The 23045-nt window shown below is 48.3% G+C and overlaps 1 protein-coding gene across 1 annotated transcript; it reads left to right on the forward strand.

Moving 5' to 3' along the window:
* Positions 1-21869, forward strand: SCD (stearoyl-CoA desaturase). Its single transcript, XM_033065552.2, has 6 exons — positions 1-363; positions 4465-4750; positions 11875-12005; positions 15224-15429; positions 16637-16869; positions 18105-21869. The coding sequence occupies exons 1-6, from the start codon at positions 337-339 to the stop codon at positions 18302-18304; spliced, it is 1083 nt and encodes a 360-aa protein (XP_032921443.1). The 5' UTR covers positions 1-336; the 3' UTR covers positions 18305-21869.
* Positions 21870-23045: the final 1176 nt, after the last annotated feature.

Genomic DNA, 23045 nt, shown 5'->3' on the forward strand with positions numbered 1-23045 from the left:
CTCTTCCTCAGCATCCTTCCTCCCTCCCGCCCCCCTGCCCGCTCCGCCCCGCCTCTCCCCCCGGCTACGCCGAGAGCCGAGCCCCCGCCGCGATTCACCGCCCTCCGCGCTGACCCCGCGCATCCCAGCCGCGGGCAGGGGGTCACCAGGAGGCCGGGGCGCGCAGAGCCCGGCCCCGCCAGCCGCCGAGCGAGCAGCCCCCCTTAAATACCTCCGCACCCGCCTCCGCCAGCCGCACAGCTCGCCGAGCGGGGAGCCGACCGGAGCCAGCCTCTCGCAGCGCCGGGACCTGCGCGCCCGCGTACCGCCGCCCCGGAGCACAGACAGGGCCGCCCCATGCCTGCGCACTTGCTACAGGAGGAGGTGAGCGGGGCCCCGGGGTGCGGGTGCTTTGTCTCCCCCTCGCCCCTTCCTCCCCCATCCCCGCGGCTCCGGCTGCGCTGCGCTGCTGCTGCCCTGGGGACACGGTCTGGGATCCGCGCGTGTCTGTGCGCACACACACACACATACACACACACATACACACACATAGAGACACACACACATACACACACACACACACACACACACACGCACACACGCACACACGCACACACACACACACACACACACACACACACACACACACACACGTCTTCACACGTGTGTGCCCGTGTCCTCTCCTCACCGCTTCGCAGCCGTCAGGCGAGGGGTTCGGTTCTTACTTAAGACATCACCCAAGCCTGATGCAGAGCCCATGGATGAAGCGGAGACATCCGCCTTTCCGCCTTTGCGGTGCTCTTCCTGGATCCTGTGCCCTCGGTAGACTGAGCATAAAATTCAGGTTTATTTTGAAAACACCTATGGAAGCATGCTGGGTGCCTGAATGGCACGAAGGGCTATTCAAAAAAATCTTTTGTGCCAAGAAGTAATAGGTTTTTTGGTAATACACAGACTAGGATTTTTTAAAATTTTCTAGGTTCATTTTCTTTGTAATAAGAAAGGGGTTTCACTCGCAGTATTTTAAAACCAAACATTGCAGCAGGAAGCGTCTCTAGGACAGACGCAAGGTGAAAGCCGGCTGCCCAGATTAAATGAATGACTGTGTCTTCATTGCTTGAGCCAAGCAAGCATGCAATAGCGAGACTGCCCATTTTTGGCATAAGAAGGTCAGAATAACAACTTGACACCAGCAAGATGTTTTGCGCTGTTGGATTTTTAAAGATTTTCTTTTTAATTTTTGACCCTTGTGGCAGCCACCCTTTGCCCAAGGGGAGGAGGCAGGGGCTTGATTCTGGCGCTTGTGCTCTCACCTTCTCATCCTTCCCCCCTCTGCCAGTGCCTAGAAGTGGATGTAAATCATAGCCCTGCTCTTTTCCTGTCACCAGCACACGCGGTCTCCCTTGGTCCCTTTGTGCCATGACCTTCCAGGGATGCTGTGATGTAAAGTACTGTACCTTTCTCCCCTCCCAAAATGGATGTCAAGGCCAGTGTGCTCAAACCACGTTTCATGGTTTTGGCATGTATTTTGGGTCATATCCTGGAAGCCGGAAAGAATCCTGTCCCTGGGTCATGCTGGGCATATTCAAATAAACTGGACCCGAGATTCAGTGCCCTGGGGCCCGTACACCGTACCCAGTGCAGGAGCCTTTGAGCTGCAGCTGGTTGTATAAGCTGGCTGGGTGCCAGGATCACCTATGGCGTGTTCAGTGCTGGGGAGGTGGGGGTGTAGGTGGGGAAACACATCTGTTCTGCAGATGAGAGCTGCAAAGTCGTTCAAAAATGAGGGAAAGCTAATGAAAATTATTTAGCTGGCCTCCTCCTTCACTCAGCCCTAGACTCCAGATCAATCTCCATCCCATTTTCCTCTGTAGGAGCCACTGTGATCATAAGGGGATAAAAATCCTCTTTCTTATAGCTGCCCTCTCTCCCCCCTCTTCCCCCCATGCTCCTCCCACCAAGTCTGTAACGGAGTAGCTGTTTCACAGCTGCTTTATAACCCTTTTGTTCAAAGTTAGTTTACATGTGAGAAATGACCAGTCTGATTAAATCAGTGTAATTCCAGCAGCATAGGTATGCTGGTAAAATTCCTCATGTGGCTACTACAACTCTGGAAGTGAATTTTTCCTCTCTGCTCTCCCTCCTCCTCTGCCCCTGTGTAACTTTGACAGTGACATAAGCTATCATGGAGGAGAAAAATGCAACTCCCAACCCCACATTCTTACTCTGGAAGCAGCATGTCCATATGGGGTGTGTGTTACCCGTCTAATTATACCACCAGTCATTGCTGGGAATTTTTCCTGCATAGACAAGTCTTGGGTCTTTTTGGTAGATTGTCTTGCAGCCAAGAAAGAAAATGGTACCTTTCTGCCAAAATGTCAGATGAGAATATCTAACACTTGGGAACAGGCAGGACTTCTCCTTGCCTAATGTCTGGATTAGAAGCCATTTCTCATGGCTCTTTTTGGAGTGCAGATTACCTCTAAATTCTCCAGCAGATGAGAGTATCATGCTCTCAAAACATTAACAGAGACAGCCTATAGCCGGGATGCAGAAGAGCCAGTCCCAAGCTCAGCAGCTTGCCTGCCTGCAGTGAAGGCAGCAGGATACTTTGTGTCCAGTTTTTCCCTTTCGAACTTTTGGTTCCCCAAGGAAAAACTAAAAGCGCTCTTTCTGTAGAGATCATCTTACTTCCCAAATGTGGGGAATCTGTCAGCCTTGCCAGCTCCTCCCCATCGGAAGGTATGTCTGTAACCCTCTAGTTTCAACCCTTGGGAAAGGGAGGAGTTGGGGTGGCCACGTAAGCTGCCTGGCTTGATTTTAATGCCTCCCTGAGGAAACTAGGCCGTGGCAGGATGGTGGTCTTCTATGAATCCTGAACACCTGACTGGGAATCTGTTAATTCAGGAGAGATTTCTATTGGGAAAAGAACTTTCCCATCTTGACCATGCTCCCTCCCCTAGTCTCAGCTCTCCTGTTGCTGCTGGCTGACCTTTAGTGCCCCTTGAATGTAGGGGCAGCGGTGCGGGCTGCAGAGGGATGTGTCCCTTGGGCGGGATCCCAGGGGGCAGGGATGGGGGTGATGTGTGCGGGACACATCCCACGTGTGTGGGACACACATCCCACGTGCTTGGCACCCCCAGGGTTGAGCCGTGTTGGGCACTTGGGCTCGGCGCTGACAAAGGGCTGCGAGTAGCAGCAAGCACATGGCTGGCTGGATGGAGATGGAATCGGTGATTCAGGGTTCAGTGACCTGTCTCATTAGGGTCAGTCCTGCCTGCTCCTTTTGTCATGCATGCCTGATCGGGCAGGCTGTCACTCAGCCAGGGCAAACAAGTATGTTCTGAGGGAATGTTGTGTCACAGTTACAGAAGGGAGCCAGGAGCCAAGCTGAGCCAACTTTGCTGCTTAAAACTTCCTCTCTGCATGCTGGTGGCCACAGATCAGAGGATTGTTTTCCTTTGCCTCAGTTTGCCTGTGGGTGGGAAATGAGAGGGATAAGAGTCTTAGCAGCAGGCATGCGATAAGTAGCTGCAGTTCTAACTAGAAGTACCTCACCTGACTGCCTCCATCCACTGATCTTCAAGCATGTTAGTCTTGCCACATCCCGTCTTGGAAAGTGAGGCAGAGGAGAGGCACCCCAGAGGAATCCCCCTGTGGATCTTCCTGATGTTCCCTTGTGATCCCTGGGGGGGTGACACAAATAAGTAGGATATCAGGAGCAGCCCATTGATAATACTGCTAGAATGATAAGAATATTATTATTTCACTGAAAAAAATTAATTCATGCATAATATACCATGAGAAAAAAAAGAGACACATATGATCAGAAAAGCATCTGAGTTTTTCAGAGGACAAGAGACTCATTGATGTTCCATTAGTCAATCCTGTACAAATACTTTCCTAAGGGCTTCCTTGAGATGAGAGGTGACCACCTGAGGCCAAGGCCAGCCAGAGCTCTCTTTCCTGGCAGTTTTTTCTGGGAGAACCCTTGCATACAGGGAATTTTTATTATAAAACTGTGTTTCAGATCATATTTCTCTTCCACCTCTTTGTTCATTTACAAGATTTCCTTTATTGTTGTCTGCTTATGCACAAGCCCAGACCACAAACCCACCTAAAACACCCACTAATAAAAATCCTTGCAGTCTACAAATGGTCTTACCAAAGCCACTGGTGGAAAAGAGAAAGCCATTCACTTTCAAGTATTTTTCTTTACTTTTGGCACCCTACCTACTATTCACCTCCTCTCCAGAAAGACCAGGTCCCTGTCCTCTCAGGCCTTGACTCCATGTGGCCAGAGCAGGCTCTTCTTTGTGCCAAGGGCTCAGCTGAAAGAATGGAGCCTTCCAGGGAAACTACAGTGAATCTCTACATTGCCAGTCTAGAGGCATGTGTTTCTATTTCTTGAATTGATAATCACCAACTCCTTGTTTTGTTTTCCCTTTTTTTCTTTCTTGAAAATACCCATTGCTCCTCTTCAAGGAGTTCTCCTCCAGCGCCAGCACCACTGCTGTTGGCACAGTCACCTCCCGGGGGACCAGGAATGGAAATGCCGTCGTGGAGAAGGACTTACTCAACCATGAGGACTTGGCAGGAGACCGGGGCATGATAGACGATATCTTTGATGAGACCTACCGGGAGAAAGAGGGCCCCAAGCCCCCTCTGCGATATGTCTGGAGGAATATCATCCTCATGAGCCTGCTGCACCTAGGGGCCCTATTCGCGTTGACACTGATACCTTCTGCAAAGATCCAGACACTGGCATGGGGTAAGCACATTCCTCTATCTGTTTCTTGGCAATTGCCACCCCTAAATCTTTTGGGTGGGTTTTTTTTTTCCCTTCCCACAGACTCGGGGATCAGAGAGAAAGAAGCAGGGGGCTTCTTCTAATAGCAGCTCTTCAGCCAGATTCATAGCAAGCTGTGGAAGGGCTTGCTAGTGTCTCTTGTAAGGTGATACATGAGAGGGAAAGATTTGGCAGGGATTTGGCTTGTCTGCTCAAAGAACAAACTTGATTCACAGATATTAAACTTGGAAATATCCTGAATGTGCAGCTGCTTCTGGGGTGAAGCACAAAAACTGTTTGATAGAGTATTATGACAGTGCCAGAAAGTTAGGAAGAAAGATGCTAGCAAGAGCACCTCAAAGGCTGTTTGGGGAGGCAAGGTACAGAGCACTATTTGGCATGAGACTACTGCCCTGACATGAGAACCATTCCTGTTCTTAACAGGGAAGTTTAAATCCCACAGAGCCTCAATGTGTGTATGAGGGAAAAGAGGCAAAATACAGTTGTGATGAAGATAAAAGTCAAGAATTAATTCTGAAGCTCAGGTATTGTATCATTCTTAAAAAAGCACAGATTAGCCACCGTCATCCCGGAACTGAGGCTGACAACTTTCAGAAAATAAATAAGCGTCTCTCCAGGCAGCAAATTCCAGTGGAAAGCACAACCCAGCAGAAGGTAGCTAGGCAAAGCTCTGCTTTCTCAGAGATCTTGTCTTGGGTAGGAACCAAACTTCTCCTCTGACTGCTTGAAAGACAGCTGGGCCCAGGGCCCGCTCTGCAGGAGAGCTCGCTTTCCTCGAGCCTTTGTGTGGACCCCTGGGGGAGTCCACAGGCCAAATGGCTCCCAGTAGGGAGGTTGAGAGATTGCATCCAGCCCCTGCCTCCCCATGTAACAGAACATCCTGAAAGAAAAAGCAACAGTCTAGATTGAGGCCTGCTGGGCTGGCTTTTGGGTTCAGTAGTGCTCCTGCTTCCTGGTCAGCCAGGCTGTGGATGGGCCCTGGGGCGATCCACCTGGTCTGTCACACTCTCAAAGTCTGTCCTCCTGATGGCTGTGTGCAACAAGTGTCACAGCTGAACCAGGAAGGAGATGGCTTCCTGGATGGGCAGGCTGACTCTTCCTCCTGAACCATATCAGCCTCCCTCCCACAGGCAGAGGTCTGGGGGATGGACTCCACTGCAGGCAACACCCAGAGTCTGGCTGCAGCATCTGCAAAAGCAGAAGCACTGATGTGTTCCCTTGTGCAGCCAGCTTGCCCTTTCAGGAGGATGTTACGAAAGAAGACTTTGCTGGGCCTTTCCCTTAGGAAAACCTGACAGGCTGTGCTTTCCCCTGGCCTGTCAGAGCTGGGCAGATCATGCAGCCTCAGCTTGACCTTGGAGGAGCATTTCAGGGCTCTTGGTCCTGTTCTGTGTGTCCCATCCCAGGATGGAGGCTAAGCAAAGACTGCTGGCTTCTCTCACTCACTGAACTGACAGCTGAGTCCTCCAATTCCAGTCAAATAACCTCAGAATGATGAGGCAAAGAAAAGGAAAAAAGTGAGTTGAATTTACTGATTTCATTTCAAGCTGCTGGTATGCTCCCTGATTTCCAAATCCGTGTAACTCTTCTCCCTTGAGTTCCCTTGGGATACTTCAGAGGGCTTGAGCATCTTTATCCAGAAAGTTAATGCTGTTTTGCATTCTGCTAAATTCCAAAATGGTCTCTGAGGCAGCGTCTTTGCAACCGTACATCTGTCTGTATGGCATCTCATGGCACTTCCCAGGAATCTGCTTTGCTTTTTATCTGATGTCAATCCTTCCTGCTCTCCTTGCTCAGTCAACTTGGATGTTGCTGTCCTGCCACTGTGAGGCACTGCAAGATTCCTTGGTGGATTCTGGAGTGACATGTTCAGGGAGTGGGAGGAGGACATGGTGTTTGGGGGAACTGCACTGTTCTGGACTGGCTGACGATCAATCCTTACCAAAGCTGGAGTAGCTCCACCAAGATCCCTGTCCTGCACTCCTGTTCCCTTTCCCTGGAAAGGACCAGCGTTCATGGTACCTTGCAGCCAAGTCAGAGTTCCCTTACAGTCCATTCTCCTCCAGCACTAATTGGAACTGGAATACTCTGATCCTCCACATCTACCTTCTCAGCAAGGCTTCTTGCTCCTTGCATTGCCCTTTTTTCAGCTCATACCTTTATTTGGCATATACAAGGCATCTGTGGCTGTCGTGTCAGTGACTTGCTGGTTTTTCCCATCACTCCCTGGTAGCAAGGAGAGGACTACAGTTCCCATGTTACACACAAGGATAGGGCAGCAGAGACTTAGGTTGCTCCTGGCAGTGCACCATGTACTCATTGCAGGCCAGCTCTAGCAACAACTCGAGTTTTTGCTTGTTTCTTTGTTTGTTTTTCAGATAATTTCTTCCTTAGGTTGTGTACATATAATACAAAATTAACATGGTCCCAGATGTTTTCTGTTGTGTTACAACAGACAGCTGGGGGCCCTGGTAGCTCATCTACCTTCTATAATTTATCCATTGCTTAGACCCACTTAATCCAGGCCACCATCTCCTTGATGTTCCCGTCCCTTTGAAACCAGTTATATTGGTGACTGTCCTCTTTTGTTTTCATTTCTCTGTGTGCTGATTCCTCTTTGTCTCTCAAGCTGCCCAGCCCTGCCTTCATCATTGTTTGCTGTTCTGCGTTGCTGTGTGCATTGTATCCCCTGATCTCTTTCTGGTACAGAGCTTCCCAGAATGAGCTCGGGTTGCTGATCAGGTGAGAGCTCACCATCACAAGAGCTCTCCGAGCCCGTCCAGCACTGCCTTTCTAGTCAGTTCCCTTTTATTTATTGCCTTCTCCACTGCACTTCTCAAAGTCTTGCTTAGTCTTTTCAAGGATCATGGGCAGATTTGACGTCATTTGCCGAATGGCACAGAGACTGAGTCCAAAAGGGCAGGATGCAAAGGTGATGCACAGTTTCTTCTCTAATTGCTCAGGTCCTCCCTGGAAACATGATTTGTAGGTAGTCTTTTTAGCCCTTGGATGCAGCAGACTGACAGTAATTGTCTTAGCTCCTGTTGGCCTGGACAGCAGTGTCTGTAAACAGTAACGGTTCCTCTCGATATGGTGCTCTGTCAACACCTCCATTCCCTGCAGTGCCAGAGGCTCTGCAAGCATGGGTTGATACCATATTTTGTTGTTGCTGTATTATCTTTGGATCAAGGTGAATCTTGCTGGATAATTTAGGCAGTCTGAAAATCTCAGCCCCTACTACCCCCAGAGAAATGACCAGTAAAGTGTTTACAACGTTTTTTTTTACTTGCCCATCAAGACTACAGCTGGCAATACCTTTGCACTTAGCATTCCCTGGAGGCTTGAGTAGCAGGTGGTGTGCTTCTCTGAGTGTGGCAGGGAAGTTAGATTTCAGTGACAGCAGATGCTGTTGCTCCTCCTAAACACTGTTCCCTTTCTGCAGCCTGTAAATTACATTGCCCATGGTATCTTTCTCCTGAGAGCAGCAGGACTTACCTGGCTAACTGGGACTGGCAGCAAGGAGGGAACAGTCTTGCACTGAGCAAAAAGCCCAAGGACACATTCTGGAGCAGGAGCACCTCTTCATGTAAACATCCCTGGTGTTCACTGCAGGTGACGATGCTTTCAGCACATTCCTAATTTCTCATCATAACTTGGGTCTGAATGTGGCCCTTAAAGAGGTAAAGCCTAATGAGTCACAGCTATGACTGAATATGGAATGTTTTCTGTTTCATTTTTTGGGGTATTGAGTGCTTATTACTGCCAGTGGTCATAATTCTTTGTATTCCAGTTGAATGTGTCACTGGGAATATCACCTGTGAGTTGCCAATCTTTTGAATCTTGTTTAGTTCAAAGCATGGTATAGAAGAGGACTTTGAATCCTCAGCTGATGGAGTCCCTAAGGCTTTCAGTCTGGGGCAGCATCACAGGGCAGGTGTGAAAATCTGTGCTACTTTATTTTACCTTCTCTACTCTCTTTCCAATTGAATTCTTAGTGGATGATCTTGGAGGAGTTTTTCTTCTCTGTGAGATGCTGATTCCCTGACTATGCAATGATCATCACTGTACCTGTTTGTGGGGGTGAACTCTCTGAATCATAAGGGTGCTGGATTCTTCTGTGTTCCACAAGGATTTCAGTCATTGTGCATATCCTGTCACTGCCACATAAACTCTTAGAGATGGCTGATGGATCTAATTGTCTCCAGGTAGGGTTTGGCTTTCTGTGGGGCTGGTGGCATGAATGCATAGACTGACAACCAGCTGCTTTCCCACAGAAAGTGTCTGCCCCTTAGATAAACTACAGCTTCTGTGTATGGGCAAGAGGCCAGGAAGCACACGATTAGAGAGTTATGGCCATTGTAGTGACCTGGGATGCAGGTCCAAGAGAAGTCAACATGAGCTGCTGAGGTTCATGGGCTTTGGATGGAGGCTGAGTCTGTTCTATGCCAGGACATCCAAGAGCAGTGGGTACTCCTCCAATTTTTTTTTCCAAAAGCTTCCAGGAAAGCCTACACAAAAGTAGACAGACAACTGGGTTGTCTGAGTTTTGGAGTCCAATGGTGAACCAATCACATCTCTTTTGTGATTCCCTGTGCTTGCTGATAATGTCTTTGTTGCTGGTGTCATCTTTTCTCAACAGGAATACCCACAGGCAAATTCTGAGAATTGTCTGTATAAAAGAGATACAGATGAGCTTCCTTTCCTGCAAAGCTTAAATAAAACAGTTGTCAGCCAAAATCATCTTCCTGGAGGCCTCTTTTACCAAAATAGACTCAGTCAGCATGTGAGGATTCACCAGATAAGAAAAGCTGAAAACTCAGGGCTATGAATCCAGGCCTCTACTCATCAAAACCAGCATTTACTTTCTTGTGCTATTGAAGATCATGAAAAATCACATAGTTCATTTGTGTCCCTGGTACACCATCAATTCATAGGGCCTGCTTGCCCTACAGTGGACAGATGGGCTCTTTCCCTAGTAAGTTGTCCTGCACATTCATTGCAAGGTGCTGTTGTTTATCATGGACTCTCTGTCCTGTGTTATCTGTGGGGATAGTACTGATTTAAAATGCATCTTTAAATTTAAAATAAACAGGTCATGGGTTGGTTCATAATTATCAAGTCAGAGTCATGAAACTGAGTAAGGTCTTCAAGGTTTCCAGCACCTGTAAGGCCAAGGGACACCTGAACCAAATGCCCTGTTCCATCATCCTTCACTTCTCCCCTTCCAGGCTTGGACATCTTTGTGAGCTTTGTTCAGCTCCGTTGTCTCTTGCAAAGGCTGGCTCCTGCTGTATTTGCATGCTTGTCTCTTCTGAAAGACTGCTGAAGTGCTGGGAGACACAAGGCAGAGTTGTGCTGGTCCAAGGCTTGTGCTGCATTCAGCAGCAGGCAGGGGAACCAAGGAAGAAGATGAAGATGAGGAATCACAGTCAGATCAGCGGACAGGGAAGGTCGCTCTTGTGCAGCGGGATGGAAGTGAGAAGGGTTCATGCAAGTTTAAGGGGGCAGAAGATGATGTTAAGTCAGTCAAGACAGGCTTTTAGTGGATAAGAGATTTGGTTGGGAATGTAGGAAAACAAAAAGGAGGTGACAGAAGGAAGACAAAGTAGGAGATGACAGGAAATACAGCCTGTATTATTTTGAATTAAAGAACTGGGCCATGCCTGGCACAGGTCTCAGATTCCTGATTCCAGACAAGTTTCTGAGTATCTGGTTTTCTGGGTTCAAGGTGAACTTGATTAGAGCCATTTGGCTGGACCGAATGGCTGAACATCAAGCACACTACCAGCAAGTCCTATCCAAAGACTTACGTGTAGGAATGAGGAACTCTTTTCATAAACGGTACAATTGGTTGAAATGTGCAAATTTATACCAGGAAAGTTTGCCCTGGAGGACTGGTAAGAAGGTATTCCTTCCCCCAGAGACTACAGGTGGATCAGTTGCTCTGTTCACAGATGTGCACCCTTCTCTGTGTCTGAGCTTGCAGTGCAAACCAGCTGTTGAATGTTCTCTTTCTGCCAAACTTCCTGACCCTTCCTTCCTAGAGGAAGAGTTAATTTGTAGAACCAATTTTCTTCTTAACCTACTTTTGTAGTGTAATGCTGCTATGAAACTCTTGGGGTCTTTTCTCCATTTTAGTTTCAGGATCAGATGCTGGAGCTGAGGTTAATTTCCAGGATTCCCAGGAGGACAAACAGGCACACAGACCAGGGCAAATATGAACACATGATGTATTGGGAGAGGGATGTGGTTTTTTCCTAGATGCCAAAGGGGCATGGAATTCCTTCTGCCCTGTGTGAAGAGGGCACACATGAAGCACCTCAAAGCTCAACAGGGCCCAGCAACACCTGCTCCTGCCATGGGCACAACTTGCAATGAATGATTAGCCCTGGGATTTCCTTCTGTGAAAGGTGCAGGAGTTGAGCAGTGGGAGGGATCAAAAGGACCCTAGGAAAGGTAACCTCTGGGCAGATTTTAAGCCAGTGCTAGAGCTGAGGGTGAAGCCCAGGCTTCAGTGTGAGGATAGGTTAGATCTTTTTTTTTAGCCAGCTTCTGCTCAGAAATGGAGCAGAAGGAAAGCCTAACCCTGGGCTTGAGCTGTCCCCCTCAAAAATGCTAAGATTATCTACCATCTCTAGGTGAACGTAATGCAAAAGAGATTTAGTGGGGAGTGATGAGGTAAGAAAGCAAGAGCCTGGATTATTCGGGGTGGAAGGAAAGGGAGAAGCTGTTCTGGTGGACTGCAGTGCTTTTACCACAGTGCTTTATGGAAGCAGCCACTTTATACAGTTTTGACTATTCTGCATCGTGACAGATTGCACTGTGCTGAAGAACCAACCCTTGTAACAAGTCTTCTAAGGGGAAGCCTCCTTCCTTGTTAGAGATGAAGAGCTGAAATTATTTGCCCCACATTGCTTGGGAGGCCTGTGGTAGCTTGGGCACTTTCACACTGAGTTTTATTGCCCCAATTTGTGCTCTCCATGGATTCCTCTCTTTCTTATACAGCTTTGGAGGAAAACCCACCTTTGTGTTGCTCTGCCTGAAGCATTGCTCTAACTGCTCAAACACTGTCTTTTCCTTTGTAGCTGTTCTGTGTTTCCTGGTGAGTGCTCTGGGGATCACAGCTGGATCTCACCGCCTCTGGAGTCATCGGTCCTACAAAGCCACGCTGCCCCTGCGCATCTTCCTGACTATTGCAAACTCCATGGCCTTCCAGGTAAGCACTGGTCCTCAGAAGGAAGTGCTCCCATGAATCCCTGTCTCAGATATGGGACACAATCTGATGAAGAGGTTCCTCTGTCCTACTACCTCTTGTTAGGAAAAACACAGCCCTTTCCATCTAACACTGCAGTGCTAGAGTCTGTCTCGTTGTCTTTACGTTGTCTCATCAGAGGCTGACTCTGAGACAAACACGATGGGGAGAGGACAGCTGGCCAAGACCAGGGGTAGGAAAGCTCTCCAAAGCAGGAATGTACTCTCAAGGTGTGGTCTCCCTGTGCTTGCACCAGGTCCCATGAAAGAGGTGTGGAAGTGTTAAGTGTTGTCCTGGTGTTGCCTCATTTTCCTTTTGCTGTGTGGCTGATAAAAAGCCAAGGATGTAGAATTCTACTGCATTTAGAATTTGCTACTTCATAAAGACCAATAACTTGTTGAGATTTAGGGGATGTTTCTCTTGTTCAGAAGGGTGATATTTAGGACTAATCATGTTACAAATCACAACACTGGCTTCCAGAGAGTTATCCCAGGCCAGTGATATTTTAAGGAGAGAAGGGTTGGGCCCGTTCAGAGTGGCACAAGTGACTGCAGGCACTGTTAAGCACCTTGGCAGATTGCTTCACCTCTAAAAGAGCACTAACCTCAGGATATTGCCCAACTACTGTGAGAGTACTTCACAGTCCCCAAAGCAAACAAAACTGCACATCTGTACAAGTCAGAGTGAAAACCCAGATTGGCATGGCACAGAAAAAAATATCCTCTCAGGCTTGCTGCTTTAAGTCAACCCTAACAACACTCCATCCTCCAACTGCACTGAAGGGTTGCTTGTCTGTGGGAAGTACTCAGGAAAGTGTCAGAATGCAGCACTTTCTGCTACAAAAAGGTGAACACAAAAATATCAGTGCTGTGCTCTTAAGTAATTCTCCAGAGGATATCACTTTGTTTACATGTAATCAAAACAGAGTAAAGTTTTTTAAGCATTGAAGAACTTTCTAAAACATCATTGAATTTCTTCTTCTCTGATTGTACCAAACAGCAGTCTTTGATGAGGAAGGGGAGGGACCAAGCTGCTGATGCCAGCCAGTGGTCCAGCACTCAGCAAGGCAACGAGATAGGTTGCTGTGTATTAGCTAGTCCTGTACAAAGACCATCTTTCACAGGGTTATAGGGCAGAGAGGGAAAGAATTTGCTGAGCTATTGCTGTAGGGGATAGGAATAGACAAAGATGAGAGACGGACAGATATTTCAGCTTCAATAGAAACTAATCCAAAGTTTTACTGAAAATTCTATACTATTCCCCACAGATTTTTTTTTAAATAATTACTTTCAGTGAGATCAAGAAAAGATTTATGATGAATTTATCTCATTCCTATTAGTGGCAGCAGAGGAGATCAGATTTTAAGACCATGGAAGTTTATGGACTGTCTTATCTTAGATCCTCCAGAAAATGCCTGTTGGCTGCTCAGAGACCTGTGACTTGTAATTTCAAAGAATTTGTGAATTCTGCCTCTAAATGGCTTTTCCACCTGTCAGCTGCAGCACAACAGAAGCTCTCATGGTTATAGCCTGTAGCTGGAAACTCCCAAGGAAAAAGACATTCTCCTTGGCTTTGCTTGCTCTTCTCAGAAAGTTATGAGTTTCAGTCAGGGTTGCAGTTAGAGGTGGTCCCAAAATAAGACGTGTAGAAAAGATAATGAGCTAAAGTTTGGGTGAAGACACAAATTTTTCAGGTTTGAGACTCCTGATTTTGTTCGTAGACAGGGTGTGGTGGATAAAGTCATACCATGATCCAGCTGCATTACATGGTCTCTTTCCAAATTTGTGCATCCTGCCTCCAGCAAGATGGGGAAAACCTTCCCCTATGTGCAAGCCCAAGCTGTCTGTCAACTTTCAGACTGTGCTTTCTCATGTTACATGGTGCTGTGTAGGGTCACTGGTGAAACTCTTCCAGCATAGGTAGTGGTCGAGTTTCTCTGATCACTAGATAGGGAGGGCAGTTGAGCCACCCTCTTCTGGGGGAATACTGAGTGACCAACCTCTGGCCAAGACCAGCAAGGGTAGCTGGTACTTGGAGATTTTTGGCTGGAAGGAAGGCAGCAGTTACCAGCATTTGGAAACAAGCAAGAGTTCAATCCTGGCCCATGTTTAACATTGCTTTCTTAAATGCCCTGCAGGTAAATCATTTTATCTCAGTTAAAGGAGGAGTGGTTACAATACTTGAAAGGGACTTGAGGAGTCGTGTCTCTGTTAGAGGCTCCCTGTGTGGACAAGTCCTTTAGTCTTTCGAGGCAAGAAATAGGGATGGTTATGCCATTTCCCTACCTTCAAAGTGCTTTCAGAAAAAGTCCTGGGTATGTAGGAGATTAAGGAGCCTCTTGTGTAATACAGGTAATAGTGCCTTGGTTGGATCTCTATTTCATGTTTTCTAGGATGGTGTAATACATGGCTTTAAGCTCACTGAAATCTTGATACAAAGAAATGATCACAGGCTTATGAAAATCTATTCTTAAAACCAGCCAAAGCAATCATTTCATAATACAAATGATAAAAGCCTTGACATTTTCCAAACTCTATTGATTTTTCTGCTTAAAAGGAACAGCAATGGGGCTGAAGAGAGGTATTTTAGAGAAATGGCATTGAAATGGTGTGTTTGTTCTCTTTCTAAAAAGAGACCTTAATTTTAAGACTGTTTGATTTCCACTGGAAAAAAAAAAAAGTTAAAAAAAGCCTCACCCCCCAAATTAAACACCTGATTAGGCAATCCCAGGACAAGCAAGGCAGGATGACCTATGGGAAATGTCAGGTACAGGGAAGGGACAGGTCAGCCCTGGCTGACACTGCGCAGGGATGGGGATAGGGACAGGGATGGGGATGGGACAGGAGCCGAGCATAGGAGGGTGGGGCACCAGCCAGCCAATGAGAGTGGCTGCTGCAGGGGTGGGGCACAGGCTGACCAATCAGAGCCTGCAGCACCATGGGTGTGGTGCAATCCCCAGCTCAGACAGCAGCACTAAGGCACCCCTGGAGCTGTTTCCCAAAAAACTAGAGAGGTGCAGCCAAAACCCAAAGGTCAGAAACCCCAAACCCTAATGATATGTAATGCCACTGGTACAAGTTCAGGTCAATAGGATTTAAGTATTTGAACATTTCAGGCCATTTTGTCATTTGAAGGGAATGTCTCCAGCCCTGACCCTAGGTTTTCACTCTGTTGACTTGCAGAATGACATCTACGAGTGGGTCCGGGACCACCGTGTCCATCACAAGTTCTCGGAAACAGACGCAGACCCTCACAACGCCATGCGGGGCTTCTTCTTCTCCCACATTGGCTGGCTGCTTGTGCGCAAGCACCCCGATGTCATCGAGAAGGGACAGAAGCTGGACCTGAGTGACATAAAGGCTGACAAAGTGGTGATGTTCCAGCGCAGGTGAGTGGTGGGGTCAACCCTAGTTGGGAGGGGGGGGATGGAGCGGGGACAAATGGGCTGGGAACTCGAGTGGTTTTGATGGAATGTGAGACGATTGAGGGCGTCATGTGAGAAATGTGACTCTTCAGCATGCCCAAGGCTTTGCTGTGAGATGAACCGTGAGAAATGAGCTGTTCCTCTCCTATGGGAACTGTTTAGAATCCAGTGTTACCTCTAGCCCTCCCACACTCTTCACTTGCCTGCCTGTCCTGCAGCATCTTGCCAGCAGCAGGCTGAGCTTCCACAAACCTCCCCCATCCCACACCTGCTCACCCCACAGCCCAGCTGCTGCTTCAGCTGGCCCAGAGCCCAAACACAGGTGCCTCAGAGACATCCTTGGAGATTGTACACCTTTCAGGCCATGTGTGTGCCCCTCTTCCCTCAGTCTTCTGGAAACAGTATGGTGAAAGAAGGGTTGAAAATGCAGATGTGAGAGGGACAGTAACTGAGGACAGTCTTGATTCACTGGTGCCTCTGGGTAGGGTAACTCTCAGCCATGTGGAGCTATACTAGGACTGATCCCCAGAGCAGGTGAGCCTATCACCACGTCTATGGGGATGAGGGACTGAACCCATACAGTAACCAGCCTAAGTCAGGAAGTCCCTAGTTCAGTGATTTTTCTTGTGGGTCATCAGAGTGGTTAACCTTCCTCTACTCCCATTCTTCCACCATGAGAGAGCCCACATGCTCATCTGTATGCTCATCTGTGCCATTGCTTGCACTTGTTGATGGGATGTATTTGTAGGCAGAGCCAAGTCTGCAAGGAGGAGCTGCAGCACTGGGCCAAAGCCAGAGAAAGGACCATCTGTGGGACTCTGGAAGCATGGGGCTGCCTTTACAGGGACCAATGTAGCTGGGAAGCAAATGACAGATGAGGCCAAAAGCAACAGCTGGTGTCTGGACTCATAGTGATGGGGGCGTTGCTTTGTGCATATGTGAGGACAGCAGGGTTTAGTCTAAATCTCTTGCCTGATGATAGGACTTGGGAATCTCCAGGCATGGCTTCTGCACTTCCAGAGCAAAAGATACAAGGCTCAGGAGTGAGGCATTTCTGCACTTGATTTTCCCTGCATAGCTGAGCATGGCTCCTCCAACTGGAGGAGTGAATCAGTCCTTCCTGTCCTGCCTCTGCCACTGAACACCTTCCTCCTGGTCCCTTCCTTTCCAGATACTACAAGCCCTCAGTGGTGTTGCTGTGCTTCACACTGCCAGCTGTAGTGCCCTGGTACTTCTGGGATGAATCCATCGTCATCAGCTTCTTCATTCCAGCCATCCTGCGCTACACCCTAGGGCTCAATGCCACTTGGCTAGTGAACAGTGCTGCTCACATGTTTGGCAACCGGCCGTATGACCAGAACATCAACCCGCGGGAGAACCCCCTGGTCAGCCTGGGGGCCCTAGGTACGTTCAGCATCTGTGTCTTTGCTGCAGGGGGACTGTAGGACAGGGACTGCTTCTTGGGGCTGCAGCTGCTTCTAGGAATTTCTATCAATCCAGGTGTCCCTATTTTCCCTGCACCCGTCCCTCCAGCCTTTGCATCTGGGGGTGTTTCCCATGCTGGCCAGTGAGTACATAAGGGCAGTGGGGTTATCAGCTCCCATCAGACTCTTTCCAGGCTGGAAAGGACTCTGCTACACTTAGCACCTTCTTATCTCAATGGCAATATTTTATTTACTCTGTTCAGAGGTCTCTCTGCCATGTTCACTAGACTGAAAAACGCATGCTGCAGTCACTGCATATCTGTCTGTGATTTGTCAACTTGAAAACCAGCAGATTCACATTTTGACATGTTCTCAGGACAGCTGGTGATTTTGGGGGTACTTGAGGGTAAGACAAGATAGATGCTTTCATGGTTTTTACTGAAATTTAGGAGATCTAGGAAAGTACATCCCAGGATCAGCATATGCCCTTATCTGTTTTCCCACGCCTAAATCCTCGTTTGATTTGCACACTGTATTTCATGGGGGTTCCACTGATTTCCACCACCAAAGCATTTGCTTGTGGAATTTTAATAGAGAGGGATTTGAACTGCAGAGATTCAGGGGTAGGAGCAGGAGTTGAGGGAGTGTCTTTGAAGGGGTGAGTGCTGAAGCCAATGTTGACAGTGTCTAGAACAGATGGTGGCTGGCTGGTGTAGATTGCTTAGTAGAAATGTCTGCTTAGTGTCTGCTTTCTTCCCCATCTGGAAATGTCCTTTGGATTCGGCATTAGGATTGCCAGTGTTGTAGGAGTATTGATTAGGTTGGTTTGCTGGGGGCTTGCTGCTGGTCTAGCTGGTAGCTGAATTAATACTAGAAGATTTCTTGTGATGCAGGGGAAAAACTTTTAGGAATCCCCTGGTGTTTTGATGCAGGTGGGGAGCCAGGGCCTTTCACCATTCCTTGCCACATGCTTGTTTTCCTCTAAAGCACCAAAAATCCCCTGTGATTGTCATTGCCTCATTTCGGCCAACCCTGGCATGCTGAGTCAAGCCCAAATGAGATGGGGCAGATTGCAGAAGGGTAAAATTGGGCTGAGAGGAGAGAGGAACCTGGACTCAGGCCAGAACCCATTACAGGAATATGGTGCTTTGGGTCAAGATAAAGAGTCTGTCACCTGGAGCTCTGTAACATCCTCTTCCTGGTTGTGTTTTTCAGGAGAAGGCTTCCACAACTACCACCACACCTTCCCCTATGACTACTCCACCAGTGAATTTGGCTGGCGCTTCAACTTAACCACAGCCTTCATTGACCTCATGTGCCTCCTGGGGCTGGCCAGCGATCGCAAGAAGGTCTCCAAGGAGGTCATCCTGGCTCGGAAAATGCGGACTGGAGATGGAAGTCACAAGAGTGGCTGAGTTCCTGCTCCCTTTCAAACACACATCCACACCTCTCTTTCCTCCTTTTTTCTCCCTTTCTTCCTTCCCGATCCCTCCAAACACGCTGGACGAAAGTTTAATGTTCTGTTAACTAACTACTGAATAATGCTACCAGTTTGCTTAAGATAATGATAATGAGTTTTAACGCCCCCCTCCCATGCTGCATTTTGCGTGATGTATTTAAGATCTAGGACTCTGCCTTTATAACACAAGGCCACCCTTTCCCTCCTCTCCTTTTCCTTTCTGTTTTCCTCTCCAGCCTCTCTAACCTGTCTCCTGTTTTACATTGTCCCAGTCTTTACCTGGAAGAGAAGCTGGTGGGAAGTTGCAGGGGAGGCCCATTGCAGTTGGCTATGTAATATTTAGTTAAGGGAAGCCTGTACCAGCCAGATGAAGAGTTGAGCCAAAGTCAGTGACCCTTTCCCTACTACCTTCCTCCCAAAGTTTCTGCCACTGTCCCTACTCTTTTCTCAAGGGCTGCTGACAGACATGGCATGGCTAAACTGCTCTTCCTGGGAAAAGCAGCCCCATCCTTTGCTCTTGCCATCAGAAAGAAGAGCTGTTTCTTTCCAAAATGTTTCTTGGGAAATGTTCTCCCCTGCTCCTCATCACCTAGCCACTCTGGCTGGGGAGAGGAGAGTGCTCAGACTCTCTCAGATCCCCAGCCAGGCTTGGAGATGCAGTAACAGCAGTGGGCACTGGAGGGGGAGTGCTGGTGGCCTTAATTCCCACTCCCTCTGGTGTCACAGCTTCCCTTCCTGCACTGCGCTTTGTGCCATGAGGGACTGAAGGCAGAATGTGACTCTGAGCTCCACAGTTGTTTTGGAGAGCCACAATGAGGAGGAGGACAGATGGAGAGGTGTGTTACTGGCTGTCGAGGGGCAGCACAGTCCATAGCGAGTTTTGCTCACCTCCACTGCTGAGATTTTTGCTGGCAAATGGGACTTTGCCAAAATGGAGAGGAGGAGAAGGATGTAAACCAAAGCTCCACCTCTGAGTTAAGCTGCTTTATGTGCTGGAGTAACAGGGTCCCTTTTGGGTGGCAGGCAGATCCACATGTTTGCTGAGCACAGGGACAGGACAAGGGAGCACCTGCAGGCGTAGGGAGGAGTGAGGGTGTCTACAGGAGCAGGTATTTTTATCCTTGGGGGCTCCACTCAACAAGTGCCTGAGAAACACCAGTGTGGGGCCAGGTGGCACAGGGGGCTCGAGGAAGTTGAGACCTCAGGGTGAGACACTGCCACCAGTGTCAGCTACCTCTGTGCTTTCTTGCCCCGGGTCCCCTGTGTTGGTTTGCTGTTCCCTGCAGCCCAGAGGGAGTGGGAAGGAGAGGCAAAAACGACTCCTTGTTAGTCCCTCAGCTTGCCTCCCAGCCCCCTCGGCGAGCCATCTCGCCACCTCAGGCCTTTGCTAGTGAGCCAGGCAGCGAGGGCGGCTGAGCCTGCAGAAAGGTCAGTTACATCACTGAGCTGATGTGGGCATGCAGCTGGAGGCTGCTGGGGAAAAAAGTCCGTGTGGGTGTTGTTTCCTGCAAGTTGCAGAGACCAGCTTGAGTTCAGGCGGTCGCTACATTCTGGATGTTGTGGCGTCACGCCCCTCACTGAGCTGAACATTCTTTTTCCCCCTTAATTCTCCTAGTTATTATTAATTTTTATTACCATTATTATTATTATTAGTTATAGCAATAGTACTGTTTTTGTTGCTTCATTGCATCAATCGGAGCTGGAGGAAAGCACAAGAGGTAGCTGGAACAAAGTGATATTGGAGTGGGGTTTGCAGTGTCTCCCTTATTCAGGCAGGCCAGGGAAGGCAGAGACAGTGCAGGTGCCAACTTCCTCACCTCAGCTCTGCCACGTCGCAGCCAGGGAAGCTTCACGGGAGAGAGTGTCTGCAGCTTTGTTTCCTCCTGCTGCAGTGAAACTCGCCAGGAGCCAGGATAGTTCTGTGATGTTCTCCTCAACAAGAACAAGCTTGTTACTCAGAAAATGAGTCTGTCTCCTCACCTTCCCCTCCCTGCCACCACCACGACCTTGTTTTCATTCAGCAATGGGACCCTTTGAGTTTTCGAGCCGTAAGGAGCGATGTGGTCTCCAGCCAAGAGGAACAAGGACAAATGGAGAAGAGAGTCCTTCAGCTCCTGGTTTCAGGGGACAGTGTCCTCACTGCTCTGAGGCTCTTGACTGCCTAGTTGCTGGCTGGAGCAAAGGGAGTTGTGGCTAGAGCAGTATCCCACCATTTGAAAAAAAAAACTAAAAAGCCCTCCAAAAAAAGAGGAACACTGTTAGCTCTGTAATTGTGGGCTGACTTTGCTCTAGTGTAAACCCCTTTGAACTCGTGGAAGTCCCTAGAGAGGATGAATTTGCTCCAGCCAGTAATTTGAAAGGGGAGTGGGGAGAGGAGAAGGGGAGAATTATTTCCTTGCTCCTGGTGCCCTTAAGGTGTAGTGTGACATACCCTACAGTAGAGATGCATGCTGTGAAATGCAGCAGTATTTCACATCCTCTCAGCAGAGAAGTAGGGCTTGACATCAAGGGTTCCTTTCAAATTTCAAGTGCTGATTCAGGTCCAGAATCTGGAATGAGAGTGGAAGTTGAGGAGCAGTAACCAAACAGTCCTGGTGTTTGTCCAGTCACTTTAAAGGTAGATTGGCAAATATCTCTGGGTGCCTTAAATCCTTCTTTAATATACATAGAAGTATTGACAGCTATTTGCAGTTTGTTGGTTTTTTGTTTTGTTTTTTTTTTCCTGAATTATGAACATTCAAGGGGTTTCTTAATTATTTAATTGCCTACATTGAACTGTGGGTGCAGGTGATTTTGAATGTATTTGAGTTAGAATTTTTGTTAGATTAAGAAACAGATACAACACTTTAAGTAGAACTTTGTTTGAGATATATATATATACCTATAAATATATATATATATTTTTGGTGGCATGTTTGTGTCTTGGACGCATCGTCTGTATGTTTAGCCTAAATGAGTCTGTGAAAGGTGGAAGAAGAAAAAGCAGCAGTGGGACCTCATGGCTGAAGCAGCTGGGACCTGTTCCCAGCTTAACAACTCGCTCACTGCGTGATCTGGGACAAAGTCACTTAAAAACGCTCTGTGCCTCAGTTTCCCTATCTGTAACGGGGGGTTACACCCTGCCTCCCAGAGGTGTGGTGAGGCTCATGCCAAGCAGCTGAGCACAGGAAGGAACAGTACGAACCACACACACCGCTGCTGGCAGAAGCATGGACTGGTTTGTTTTCCAAAACCGTTCCCAGCCCTGCTGGTATTGTGAAGAGCAGAAGTCTAAGTGTTGGGTGTTCAGGGAAGGATTGGAAAGTTGAATCTGCACATTGTCTAAGCTCTGTCACTGTTGAAATGTGAGTAGGATACGATTTTTCACAGCTTAGGGATTTCTGCATAGTAGTATCTCTGTTTTGTGTACTGAAAAAAAAAACTTTTTGAAATAATTTCTACTAATATGGAAACAGACATCTGGTTGTGCTGATCTGAAATTTTATTTGTTCATAATAAAAATGATAAATGTTACTTTAAAACTTGTTGGACTGATGACGTGGTGAGGGCTGGGTAAAGCACGAGATGCTCCATCAGGATGGGGAATGCAGTGCCTTACTGTTTCCAAACCCTTCTCTCTTCCAGAAGAACCAGGGGAAAAACGCCTCTGGCTCTTTAAGCATCATGAATGAGTGGATTATAATGGCTTTCATACTCCAGCGCAGGCCAGGCAGGCACACCCCGCCAAGGCTGCCCCTGCGCCTGGGGTTACTGCAGGTTAATTCCAGCCGGGGCCCCTTGCCAGGGCCTTGTGGCTGGCGGATACACATGCGGCACAACACGTAATACCGGCAGCCGCCTCCCGCCAGGCGGGTTCAGCGGCCTCCGCCAGGGGAATTTTCCTCATGCAACAGCGAGTGTCCCTCATTATCCCCACCCCTTCTGCAGCTGGAGGGAAGTGAAAGGAAAAGGGGGAAATCCCCTGACCAAGCATCACTTGAATTGACAGTAGCTTCCCTGCACCCCCACCCAAACGCCTTTTGATCACAGCGGCGAGCAAGGCCATCTCCGCATGGCACCAGCGGGCAGAGGGGATGGCCTTGGTTGTGGTGTTTGTCACCTGCCGCACACAGGGACCCCTGATCCAGCCCATGCTTGCTGGCACTGCCAGACCCTTGCAGCTGGGCAAGCTGAGTCCCTTGGAAAAACAGTCCTGTGCTTTGGTTTCCAGCTGCAGCTACTGCTGCTGGGAAGCCCTTTGGGTGGGAAGGCCAGAGCCAGCACACTGCAAATTGGAGCAAGGGAGTGAAAAGAGAGCTACTCAGACAGAAGGCTGAGGCTCTTCCAGCAGCTGTGTTCTCACCTGGAGGTATGTGACCAGCCCAACCAATCTGACATGTGGCTGCTTTGAGCTGTAGAAAAAAGCAAAGCAAACACTCCTGCTCATCAGCTGGTTACAGCACTATTTCCCTGGAAATGACAAGAGAAATGCTGCTTCTGGTAATCTGGTGCACTTTTGATCCCAGTCGTGACAGCACAGCACCTCCTTAAAACAAGTGAAACAGAGAAGGCAAGTCAAAACTCCTGATTATTCAGCCAAGCCTAAAAATAAAGTTAATGATCCCTCTGTCTGGATTTCATGAGTGCAACTCCAATCACAGCCTCTCCCTCCTCGTTAAAGACTGTTATTAAATCCCCTGCCCAAAAGATGTTTTCCT

This window comes from Catharus ustulatus, chromosome 8 (genome assembly GCF_009819885.2).
Source record: "Catharus ustulatus isolate bCatUst1 chromosome 8, bCatUst1.pri.v2, whole genome shotgun sequence".
NCBI classification, from domain to species: Eukaryota; Metazoa; Chordata; class Aves; order Passeriformes; family Turdidae; genus Catharus; species Catharus ustulatus.